General features: G+C 40.5%; 1 protein-coding gene across 2 annotated transcripts in view; it reads right to left on the bottom strand.

Annotated features, from left to right (window-relative positions):
• Positions 1-13,014, bottom strand: part of itprid2 (ITPR interacting domain containing 2) — a 41,016-nt gene that overhangs the window by 14,782 nt on the left and 13,220 nt on the right. For both annotated transcript variants that reach the window (XM_083996339.1, XM_083996340.1), the window contains exons 7-10: positions 11,761-11,800; positions 11,219-11,314; positions 9,182-9,329; positions 8,169-8,229 (exon numbers count right to left, since the gene is read on the bottom strand). In XM_083996339.1, the coding sequence (XP_083852465.1) occupies positions 8,169-8,229; positions 9,182-9,329; positions 11,219-11,314; positions 11,761-11,800 (345 nt within the window). The remainder of the gene's footprint in view (positions 1-8,168; positions 8,230-9,181; positions 9,330-11,218; positions 11,315-11,760; positions 11,801-13,014) is intronic.

Below are 13,014 nucleotides of genomic sequence, written 5' to 3'. Positions count from 1 at the left end.
TCCTCTGATTGGTTGAGAGACGCCGACCTGTTTCCTACTTGAGCTCCAGAGAGAAGAAGGAAAGTTGAGATGTAAAACTGGTTCTGAAAACCACCAATATATACAGTATCTTTCTTATGGATATTACCACATCACATAAAACACTGCAATATGGGACCTTTAATGTGTTTCCATTCATCAGTGTTATGTAAATATTAGGAGTTGGGTGCATCGGGATAAACAGCCCGTGGTGTTAATTCTCCATCTGAGAGCCATTAGACCACTTTAGAAGAATAAAGCACAATGAGGGAAAAAGAAGAAATTTGACAGTCCAACCTCAAACAATAGGAAAACAAATATTCTGTCATTGCCAGCTTTTCTGCACAGGTTTCTTTCAATACACTAGTTGAAAATGTGCATGAAACAGGAGAAGGGAAATCTGCAAAATGAAGTGCATTAAATCTATATTTAACATTTAGTGTGTTTATTTTACTGGGGGAGTAATGGAAAAAAGATTTTATATACTGTACTGCTGGGTAAGATACACCAGAAAGGAGAAAACCACTTGGTCCTTGACCGACAAATTACTGTTATTGGAAACATGTGAAATATCTTCTGTGCCCCTGACTGACTCGTAGGTTTGTTTTTAAAAAGAGTTTGTGGATTCTTTAAGTTTCTGCAGTAAAAGACTGAAAAAACAAAAAGCTTCATGTTGGGACTCAACACAGACGTCAACGCTGCTGCTCCTCCTCCCTCCTCTCTTCTTCGTTGTGTAAGTCGAGCTGTCAGTCTCGTCTTTAACAGGATGATGACTTGCATACTTTCCTTCCTTCCTCCCCTCCTCCTCCTCTCCATCGCTCTGTGTCTAAATACTTGTCAGTCTGTTATGAAACCCAGACTTCAGTCTTCTCTTCGTGGCCCTGTAAAGGCCCGATACAATAACTCGCTCTGATGTCACAGTATCACCTGAAATACAGCGCAGGGCCTGCTCTCTCTTAACGTCTCACCTCTGACCCCATCAGGTCCTCGAAGCTAATAAAAACAGATCTGTAGGTCGTCAAGTTTTATTGTCCGGTTACATCACTGCTGTCATGTGAAAATGTAAATAAAGGATTCATATGGAATGAAGATCCCCGGCCTGTGCCGAAGATTGGATGTTGATTACATACATACATTTTAACCACCTGGCTACCAGGTCGACCAAAAATCTGCACGATTTGAGCTGATTTTTAGAAAGATATTGAACAAAGAAGAGTTCCCGCACATATAGCCAACTTGCAGAATTTATTGCAACGTTTCTGTACTAGACCTTTTTCAAGCAAATGTTTTGAAAAAGGTCTAGTACCGAAACGTCGCAATAAATTCTGCAAGTTGGCTATGTGTGCGGGAACTCTTCTTTGTTCAGTTTGGACTTAATTGTCACCCTCCAACGCACCTGCCAAGGAAATAGATGTGTGAAGATTTTTGCTTTTTCTAGAAAGATATTCAAAAAGGTATTTTACCCAAAACATCAAAGACAGACAGAGCTATCCCATATGACAAACTAGCTGGGAGGATTGAACTCTCTGGACCATTACACTTTAAAGTATTTTGCACCAGGCTGCCACAGCCTACATCAAAACTCACACCTGGATACGATGCACACATACGAATTTTAGATGTGGCGCCACTGACTGTCTACTTTCACATACACTACATACCGCACAGCACTATGTCTAATGTCCATTAGGCAAAATCATTCATAAACAGGAAATGCACATAGCAAATCCCTCACAGTTTTACTGCCAATTTCTAAAAATGCAAAAAAAAAAGAAAAAAAAAGACATAGGCTGACGCTGTCCAGTTGTGGACCACAGGGTAAGTGACTGAGTCCATAACAACTCTGAAATCCTACAGAGCCCTTTTCACTTTTTCAGCTCCTTGTTTTGTTGATTTTATCACATATTTCCTGTATGGTTCAATCTTAGTCCTGCCATTAACCTACTTTCCATCAGCATATCCACAGCTGTTTTCAGAAAAGCTCTTGACAAAACACAACAAACAGCAAACAGACCGAGTTAGCAAACAGCTGGTTGAGACAGTAGAGTCAGCGAAGAGCTACGAGTAGAGTGACTGACTGTGCAGTAATATTTAGCAGGTGGACACAAACTCAACTCGAATGCGAAGATAATGTCGCTCTGTGTTTGCTGGATGTGTCGAAAGGCAACTGTCTGCTAAAATGTTTATTCTGATGCCACCAAATGGCCACAAAAATCAATAATTGTACATTTAAAATCAGCTTAACGACTCTAAAAGAAGCTACCAAAAAAAACAAAACTATCAAAAATCAAAAAGTTAAAAAATGATTGTATCAGCCAGTCAAAGAGACAGTAGTAGCCTCCAGTAATTTCAGTCACATCTGCCTATGACTACAGAACATGAACCTCTTATTACAGCAGCCTTGTGTGACAACAGAAATACTGTGTGTGTGTGTTTCCTGCCGACTGCTGACGCTGCACTAATGCTCATTCTTAGGATCCTAAAACAGGAAGTGAGGAATAAGAGAAAAACGACACGTACTCGCTCTTTTTTTCTACTCCTCATCCCCAGAGATTCTTTCAGATGGTGAGAACTGGGCTTACATAACAAACAACAACACACACACACACACATATGCGCGCGCATGCACACACACACACACACACACACACACACACACACACACACACACACACACACACACACACACACACACACACACACACACACACACACACACACACACACACACACACACACACACACACACACACACACACACACACACACACACACACACACACACACGTCTGGGATCCAGGGAAACGATGGGACAGTATGAGAATGTACTGGAAAAGAAGAAAGATTCCAGGAACCACAGACAGACCAGAGACTGTTAAAGGAGCAGTTCGCTTAAAAAGAAAAACAACAGATCCGGTTCTGATCCGAAGCAACGCAGCTTTTCATAAAGTTATCTTTAAACCCAGAGACATTTACAGCATCAGCTTTAAAGATTAAGTGTTTGTCAAATCAGCATCTAAAACCTTTTCTCCTCTCCTCTCCCAAAACATTTTCAGTATCAGTTTCTAAAAATAACAATCCAATATGTTGTGCAGCGCTTGAACAGGTGTGCAGAGGTGAGGATGCAAAGAGGGTTTGAACTGTTTCCACACACACACGCACTCTTCATAAGAACAAAGAAGTGCCACACACAAGTGAACGCCCCCAAGGAGACACCGTCCAAAAATATACACAATTATCCTCACTTCAATGGTCGTCTCTATGAAAGCCGGCTTTTCATCCCACCTTGAAGTGCGGTTGTTCAGGAAAGGCAATGAACACACTACACTACCATTTGTTTTTGTGCACATCACGTCACCTCTAATAAAAATAAACAGCTCAGTGCATGTTTAGGTTGTTGTATCCACCACCACGCACTGCGATCGGGGACACATCCGTCCGACTGACTGGTGGTCCCATATTCACTCTGCAGAATGGAAAACAAGCCCCAACATAAAGAACTGTCTTCAGAGACACGTCCTGCAACAGATGGGCTGGCCCTGATCTCAACATCATCTGGGATCACATGAAGACGCACGAAACACTGAGGAAGCTTTTAAGTTCTCTAAAATACTCAGAATAACCAACCCACCAAGTACCTTGAAAAACTCTGTGTGTACTGAGGAGAACTTGTATTGGGCAGTCACACTTAATACACTGATATAGGCCTAGGTTTTCAATGTTTACAGCGCTTTATAGGCTACTTACTCTTTATGCCTAAAACCTTTGAGCACTTCACAAGTGTTTAAAAGTAACATCTAATCATAGAGCAATCTATGATGTCTTAAAGTGACCTGACAAAGCACTTTTAAACTTCCGTTGAAGCTTTAATCGGTAGAAAAATTAAATAATCCTGATGAAAACTGGCTCCGTCTGAGGGTGTTTACACACTGAACCTGTTCGGTTTGTTTCAAACTGCTCATTTTTGGGTTGTGTGAAGGCATTAGTCAAACTCTGGTGACGATTAAAGAACTGGACTGAAACCACTTAGAAGGGAGGAGACAATTTGCATAATTTCACAAGATAAAGTATGATTACGGTAAATTATTCTGCCGATGGGAGTTTAGGAGAGAGGTGTCTATGTACCTTAATATTAGAAAGTTAAGGTGTGGTTTCAATGGGCTTTAAAGAGAGAAACAGCCAAAACAAACAGAACAAGACACCTCAGTTTAACTCCCTTTCATTACTTTGTGATTGATTATAGAAAACAGCTCAGTTGCACTCGCATACTGATTCGGTCCACATTCAGACCGATCGCTGTCCCATTTCAGAGGTTTCTTCAAATGCGGCCTTCTTTTAGTGGTCAACTCAAAGGTTATATTGGTTGAATCCTTAATACCCCAACATATCCCAAGATTCATTGTGCATCTGTAATTTACTGATTTTGTAGCTCGTTTTTTAGACACTAGCTTAAGTAGCGATCACTGAAGTGCACTATTGTGTTCATCTATATTCTCTGTTTTCCCTCCAAAAACAGTTGCACGTTAATGACAATATCAGCATTCGTAAACAATGAAATACAAGTTTTATCTCAGTTTATATTTTAAATCCACAGTTTAGTTCATTTGAATGTCGGCCATGACCCATGACTAGAGTTTGACTGACTTTCACAGCCCAAGCAGATTTAACCAAACGGGCAAACACAGCAGAATTTCTTTTTTATAATACCACAGAGAGGCACCATAAATGAACACTGATGGATGGATTCTGACAGTGAAACCCACTCCTCCTCTTTAACTCTTTACTTTTTTCTCTGAATGGGCCTTTTGATGAGTACTTGTTCATTAATATTTTTGTCATCATGAGTTGTTCTTCTACCCATCAGATGGTACCACTGTAACACTGGCCCTCTTCTCCTGAGCCTCAGTGTGCATGCCACCAAACAGCTCGTGACTCATTTAGCCATTATCTGCAGATAACAAGAAAATTAGACTGTGCTACGACTGCGATAAGAAGCTGGAAACAATATGTATGAATATTGGCTATGAGCTGTCAGTGTACAGTGTACATAATGAATTGCGTCAAATTGTTTGCTTTAGTCATTTATCATACAAGTCAGTACCTCTGCTGGACTTTGACCAACCGGAAAAACCTGCATGTTGATCAGAAATTATTTATGAGCAACCATCTGATGAATTTATTATATTTTTAAGGCACTATTTAAGATTTTAGACAAAATAATCAAAGAATGAATCTCTATTGACCGTTTCAGTAACAAGGAAATTCTCCAACTCAGTTGTTTTTGTGTATGAACTTCCTGCACGCACCATGGGTGGGAATGTGTTGCTTTGTGTAAGTGAACATCTGCTGCATGTGATAATGTCTGCGCTGGCATTTTAGCAAATATATAACCAGTTTCACAATAAAATATACCAGCGTGACAGGCAGCCACAGCTGGAGGAAAGGAGACTGAGACACATTCGTTCACAACAGTCTGACAAACACAGATGTAAGACTAAAGACGGCTCCTGTTCCTCATTGTGCCATTTTTCAAAGGTTAAAAACAGGTCATACATTTACGTACAGTAGTGGAGCAATTCAGGTCGTTCCTACTTCGCAGTGCTGCAGTCATGTCACTGTTAACAACAGTCATGGTGACGGGTCAGACTGTGTTTCTATTTGTGGTTTATTGTGTGTATATCACATGTTGTCATAGCAGACGTGTCTGACTATCACTGTTCAAAAGGTGCAACACCTCCATAGTGAAGACTCATTTGATTATTGTGTAACAAGCTGATCAATGCAAATTATATTCTAATTCACTATTTACTATTTATCAAAATAGCTGAGTGAAATACGGTTGAATCTGTTATTTTATGGACAAATGCAAATTATGTAAATAAGTGACAAGACAAATGATGAACCGTGAAGGTTAACATCAACCTGCTGCTGTAACACAAACTAAGTTGTACCAGTTATGTCAGACCTTATGTCCTCCTCGGAAATGTGGACATGTGAGAAATGTTAAGTAGGCTGTGTAAACCAATCAGGGTGAATATTTTTCACATGTATTCACTAAAGAGAGCAACAGCAACTGAAAGTTTACAGACAAAAATAGAGATGGAACTAACAGAAAAACAGAAATAGCCCCAATCAAGCAGAAAAGAACAGATATATAAAAAAAAAAGTCAAGTCAAATCAGAAGTAAAAGTTTAAGTGTGTTAAAGTGTTAAGACCGATTGGCTGAACAACACTCATTCACTGTCTTGTTTATCTCAGACGAGTCAAGATAAAACCAGATAAACAGCCAACGAGGTGTAAAATCAAACTTTTACAGAGACCTGATGTATTTTCAGCCACGGAGTGATTCATCCTCTCACACACAGAGGATCCTTGGTCCAGCTCTTTTTTTTTTCTTTTATAGCAGCATGGCTGTAAAACTGTCAAGAAGAAGAGAATCAGCCATGTGTGTGTGTGTGTGTGTGTGTGTGTGTGTGTGTGTGTGTGTGTGTGTGTGTGTGTGTGTGTGTGTGTGTGTGTGTGTGTGTGTGTGTGTGTGTGTGTGTGTCAGTGTGTTTAATTACCGAGCCAGTACCTTCATGCAAACGAACTTTTGAAAACAAAAAGAGGCCAGGATGTTAGCAGAGCAGGTCTCCCTCCCTCCCGCTCTCTCTCTCCCTCTCTGTGCATGTCTCTCTTTCTCAGTGTGTGTGTGTGTGTGTGTGTGTGTGTGTGTGTGTGTGTGTGTGTGTGTGTGTGTGTGTGTGTGTGTGTGTGTGTGTCTGGGACAAACAGATCTTTGTCCTTGCTGGCGGTGTTGTCCAGGCAATTGGCAGAACAGCTAATATGGCTGAAGGACCCCACAAAACACCACAATAACACTGGGAACAGGACACACACACACACACACAGTCTTTGAACTTCACTTCCTCTATCTACAGTTTCAGGACATGAAACACTGAGCTTCACATCATTAACAGGGTTAAGCCCCCCCCACACACACACACACACACACACATCTGCCATACAGGTGGGTGTCTATCTCCAATTTACAATGCTGCCATTTCATCCCTTCCCAGGAGATTCATCAATCTAGCCTCAAAGAAAAACAACTGTTCACAACTGGCCTCCTGTGACTCCAATGACTGTCATTATAACACAATAGGGCACTAACGAAGTAGAAACCAACTTTCCACCAATGACTGTCGTTGGCACATGGAGCACAAAGGGCTCCAGTGACATCATCGGTCTTGTGAACGCCCCCACAGAGGTTTAATACCTGGGTCTCCACACCAGATAGTTGGACCAGTCCTAGCCTGGTCAGATGCGTACATGAACTGATGAAGCCTCTTGGATGAGGGGTGAAACGTCTTCCTAGACAAATAACCAAGTCCAGTTGCATTCGATTTAAATTTCCTTGAGATGACTGCAATACAGAGGTGATGGTGGGTTGTTAAAGGGATCAAATTGGCCAATTGCCATAATCGCTATAGTCTTAGGAGTAGCTTCGTTACTTTTAATTGTCGGTGCAAGCTATTTTTAGAACGGCAGAGCAGAGCCGCGAGCTGCTCAGAGCTACGCTACGGAGGCTCATGGGATTTCTTGGTTTCCCTCATCAAACTCATCAAATGCACAATCCAACAACTCCACAACGCTCTGGTGGACAAGTTGTGACCTGCACATTCACCACGCTATGAGATAATAATGGAACGTTATGAGACTGAGTTGTTTTCGAGGTAAATTCATGCAAAACTGCTGATGCGCGTTCCTGTGGGGGGCAATTTTTCAGCATTATTACACTCTTATCTCATAGCGTGGTGAATGTGCAGGTTACAACTTGTCCACGAGAGAGAGAGTTTGATTGTGTATTTAATCAGTTTGATGAGGGAAACCAAGAAATCCCATGAGCCTCCGTAGCGTAGCTCTGAGCAGCTGGCGGCTCTGCTCCGTCGTTCTAAAAATAGCTAGCACAGACAATTAAAGGTAACAAACCTACATCGAAAACTATAGGGATTATGGCAATGGGCCAATTTGACAAAATGTTGAACTATCCCTTTAAGGATGCAGATCCTACAGTCTTAAACATTTGAATAAAGTTGTTTTTCCATTACAAGTGTTGCTGGAGCCCCTTTGAATGCCTTAAACATTTGAACTGAAATTGTGGTACATACTTGTCAGAGCGTAGTTGGGGTTTTCCAGTTCCATGCGCTGCAGCTGAGCTCCCAGATAAACCTGCAGGTCAGCCACAGGAAGTGATGTCATTAAAAAATAGTATCAGTGATTAATGGCACTGACAAGCCAGGCAGCAGACTCCAAAAAAGTCGATCTGGTCTGGTCTTACAGGTGAAATTTATTATGACCATTTATGGCCAAACATGTGTGTGTTTCTCCGCAGCAAGGCAAAAGTAAATGGACATTTCATTTAATTTCATTCATTTCATAGGAGAAAGTCTAGGATAAATGTTCCCATCAGTCCTCATCACGTTACATTCACTCTTATCTACCTGCGGGTCGCCTCAAAGTCGTCCCATATTGAGCTCTGTGGCGTTATCTTTCTTGTGACTTTAACATCTCTAAGAAAACTAAAACTAAGCTGATGTTTTCTGCAATTCAGTTTAGTTTTAGTTAGTTTTGCATTGTTCATTGTAGATTTTATTTAGTTCTCGTTTTTGGAAAAGTTGTCATTTTTATTTTTATTTCAGTTTACTAAATTATTTTTTCACCGCTAGTTTTCGTTTCAGTCTTGATTTTAGTTAAAGCAGAAGTAAGAAATCAGGTCGTTTTGGCTAACTTCTTATCAGCAGATGGAGTTAGCAGTCCCCGCCCTCGTCCCTACGTCACCACATTCACGCGCATCCCTTGGCTGCACACACAGAGAGGACTGCCCCTTTATGCCGTTCTCTCTCCTCATTGGATAAAGGTTGTAGGATACAAGGACAGTTTTCTCCTCGGCTTACAGCAGAGCAGAGTGACTGACAGACCCCTGTTTCAGACCAAACACTCTATGTAAGTGATTGCTGTCGGAAGATATAACTTTATAAGACTTACACAGTATATTAACACAAATATTCCGCTTACTTCTGCTTTAACTATAATAACTATATAATTTCTGTAGCAGTAATTTGAGTTCTAAAAAGATTTGAGAACATGGTACACTTGTGTTTAAAGTTGCTGTTGTCGGTACCTTGATGTCGATGCCTCGCGCTGTGGAGGAGTTGTTGAAGAACCTGGAAGGAACCTTGGAGGCCAAGTCGGGTTCTTCTCGACCAAAACCAAGATTGAACAGGATTTCCTCAGGGTCCTCCTCGTACAGGTCCAGCAGCTCTGACACACTGTAGACACACACACACACAAACACACACACACATATCCTCTCTCAGTTACTAAAGTTAAACGGTCGGGTCACTTAGTTAGCTACGTGAGTTAGTTAGTCTGCTGGTCAGTTAGTTAATCTAACCACAAGGTCAGGAGGATCTCCTCTGGGTCGTCCTCTGACTGCTCCAACACCTCTGAAACACTATTAAAAAACACAGACAGGACGTTAGTAATTCTAACACACAGCTTTCTGTTAGTGGGTTAGTCTGTTAGTGAGATTGTTCATTATTTAGTTAGTAAGTGTCATGCGTCCGCTCCCCCCTGGAGATTGCAACAATGCTTTGCCCTTCCCAAGCTCCTCAACAGCCCCACCTAGAGAAGATAAAGACGAGTAGAAACTTGACCAGCAGCAGACGATCCGATCAGTCCCTCCAGGATCTTGGAAATGTGTTTAAGTGGAGCTCATTCTGCAACAGCTTTCTTTCACAAACACTAAAAATAGCTGGTCCTTCACATTACTGACAATTAAAACATGTAACGAGAGGCAAAAATAATCCTCTATGGATCTCAGGAATATCCTGTTCATGGGCTTTTTATGGGCTGGTCGCCATTAGCCTGCAGTTACGTTAGCTAACCAGGTAACGCCTTTGTAACTTGTTTTTCTCCTGAGTTTACTTAATAAAATAACCACTGTGCTTTGTGTCTTGTCATGTAATGCCACCACGGGACTCCATAATACCATTTAAGTCAGTTGTTGTCAGTGCAGCACAGCTGAGGGTAAACTGATGGAGTGGTGCAAATAAACATTTAAAAAAATAAGTTTAAAAAAAAGCTAGTAAAATTGGCCAACATTGTTTGCAATAATTGTTAATAACAAAATCACAGATTCCTGGAGGGACTGCATGATGAACCCTTAAGGGACAAGTTGTTTGTTGCCATCCACTGACAGTGAAGATGTACATTTACATGACAAATCCAAAGTGTTTCACATCTAATTTAAAACAATATGAACTAATTTGAAATTTGAAACAGGTTTTTCTTGCTGTAACTTCTACTCTTGTTCATACTTGTTATTAATAGACATATTCCTGGATTCAAAAGTTTATCCAACGCTTACATGAGACTTCATGTTGTCTGAGTCAGACAGGTCAACTGGATATCATCCAAAACGAGTCAGTGAAGCCTGACGTCAGCTCCAGATAAGGAAAACAGGAAGAATACATTTTTTGCACTGATGGAGGGATTGTGATTTTGTATCTCCCACCACTTCCAGCGAAAGCACATTAGGAAGGGATCTTACAATGGCCAATGTGAACAAGAGGATCAATTACAGTCAACAAGAGCTGTTTCAATGTTGATCCAGACCTTAATAATCATCAGCCTATTCTTCAATAATCTCTGAAGTGGATCCCTGAAGGTCTGATGATGTTTTTTTTTATACGTCACTGCACTGTTAGCTTTTCATCCTAACTCACACAGAAACAAACCTCCCAAACCTTGTATCAACCACATACAACAGAGGATGGATTACCCATTATGCATCACCCACAGCCCATTATGAACCATTACATTCACGAACACACACACACTTTCACCTCCAACTGCTGGAACAATGCACAAAACCAGGCACCATCAACAACACCCATGCCCACCCACTGCCATTAAATCATCCTCCCAAAGAGTAATATCCACCACGGAGAGTTAGTTCAACAGTAAATCCTTCAAATACAAATCTTCTAGCGTACCTTACATATTAAGATACTGATAATCATTAGTTTACTGACAACATCAGCACTCAAAGAGGAGGTACTGTAGGGAAAAGTTTAAAGCTAAAACTCGAGGTCACTGTGTTACTTCCTGCAGAAATCTCCATGAGCCTGACTGAAGACCGCTGAGGTGAACTGACCTGGACACTGTGCTGCTCTTGCCAGATCCTGTGGAGTTCATACTTCTTCCTCTCTCTTTATACTGACTCCTCTTCTGATCCGCCGCAAGACCAAAACTACACATAACACATTAACATGCACACACACAGAACATTAACACACATGCAGAGAGGACAAACTGGTGCATCAACCATCTGGGACTTTTCATTTAATATATCGAAGGACGTCAGAAGCCAATTTGTCAGAAACTATTTCGGCAACACCTCCCTTCATTTTATGACTCCAGTATTACAAAGGAACCACGTGTCATATTCTCATAAGTATGACAGTTATTTTTACTTAATAACTGATTCATTTTACAATGGAAAACAAAAATGATGAAACTGCTCTCACAGAAAACTGGGATCTAGCAAATACTGTACATTCAAGAAGCTAGTATTAGTGTATTTCTGGCCAATTATCAATTATCAGAATTACTGACTATTAATTCTTTCTGCAGGCCTCTCGCAGGGTTAATCTGGCCATGTGTGAATGTAAAGAAAACATTTAAAAGGGAACTCACCGAGGTTCAGTTTTGTTGTTATTGGACTGAAGATGGTTGGCTGCGGAGAAAAAGACACATATTACTCAAATCAATAAAAACAACTATTGTCAATAAAATTTACATGGAGTCTGTCAAGTCTTAAGAATTATGTTTAGCATCAATTTATCCGTCAATACTTTCCAGATTAACTCATGTACCAGTCCAACATGCTAACTTGGCTGGGATCTGTTAACTTTAGCTTCATATTTCTTATGTATGAAATGACAGAAAAGCATATTCAAGCCTCTTTTTAAGAATAATCTTCATTTTCGAATTTAACAGCCAGAAGGATTTTAAAATAATCAGCCATAGAGCTGCAACAATTAATCGATTAATCACACAATAATTGATTATTAAATTAATTGTCAACTATTTTGAAGTCCAAATTCTCTGATTTCGGCTTCTTAAATGTGAATATTTCTGCTATATTTCCTTTATGACAATAAACTGAGTATCTCTTTGGTTTGTGGACAAAACAAGAGATTTGAGTACGTCATTTGTGGTTTGGGAAACACTGATTGACATTTTTCAGTATTTTTTAACATTTTATTGACCAAACAACTAATCTATTAATCGTTTAAATAAACAACAGATGAATCGATAATGAAAATAATGGTTAGTAGCAGCCCTAATCAGCCAACGCATGAAGCTTTCCTTTTGTTAGCTACTGAAGCTCGCTTCAGCAGATAAAATAGCTGAGGCAGGTTGTTGACCCTCAGTTTCTCAGACAAGTGAAAGTCATCATCAGCTGTAGGTGTGACAGTTATTTTCTTTTCCAGTTAATATGAACTTGTTGAGACTTGTCACCTGAGTGTGTATGTGTGTCTCTCCCTGTCTTTTCCACCCCATTTCATCTGAATTCATTCAACCTTCTTTGAATGTTCAGTTGTTTCTTCCCTGACAGACAGCTGGATTAAAGAAGCCAAAATGGCGGTGGCATGCCTCCTTACACTAATTCACTAATTCACTCCCATCCTTTTCTCCACGACCCTTTTAATTTACTAATTCACTTCCTTCTAATTCCCACTTTAACACTTTAATCCCCTCCCGTCCTGTCATGACAACATTACAGCCCATTAGGATCTGTTCATACATGACATTTCAAACAGACAGACAAAAGCCACTTCTGTCATACCTCAACATGACTCAGTATAATTAAGGCGGTAAAGGTAAGCCCATAACAACACGAGGTGAGAATCTGGCAAACACAGGAAGCAGACAGATTCACTCAAC

The sequence above is a fragment of the Trachurus trachurus genome, assembly GCF_905171665.1.
Source record: "Trachurus trachurus genome assembly, chromosome: 21".
Lineage (NCBI taxonomy): Eukaryota > Metazoa > Chordata > Actinopteri > Carangiformes > Carangidae > Trachurus > Trachurus trachurus.
The sequence above is the reverse complement of the archived record's forward strand: the minus strand, read 5'-3'. Positions and strand labels throughout refer to the sequence as shown.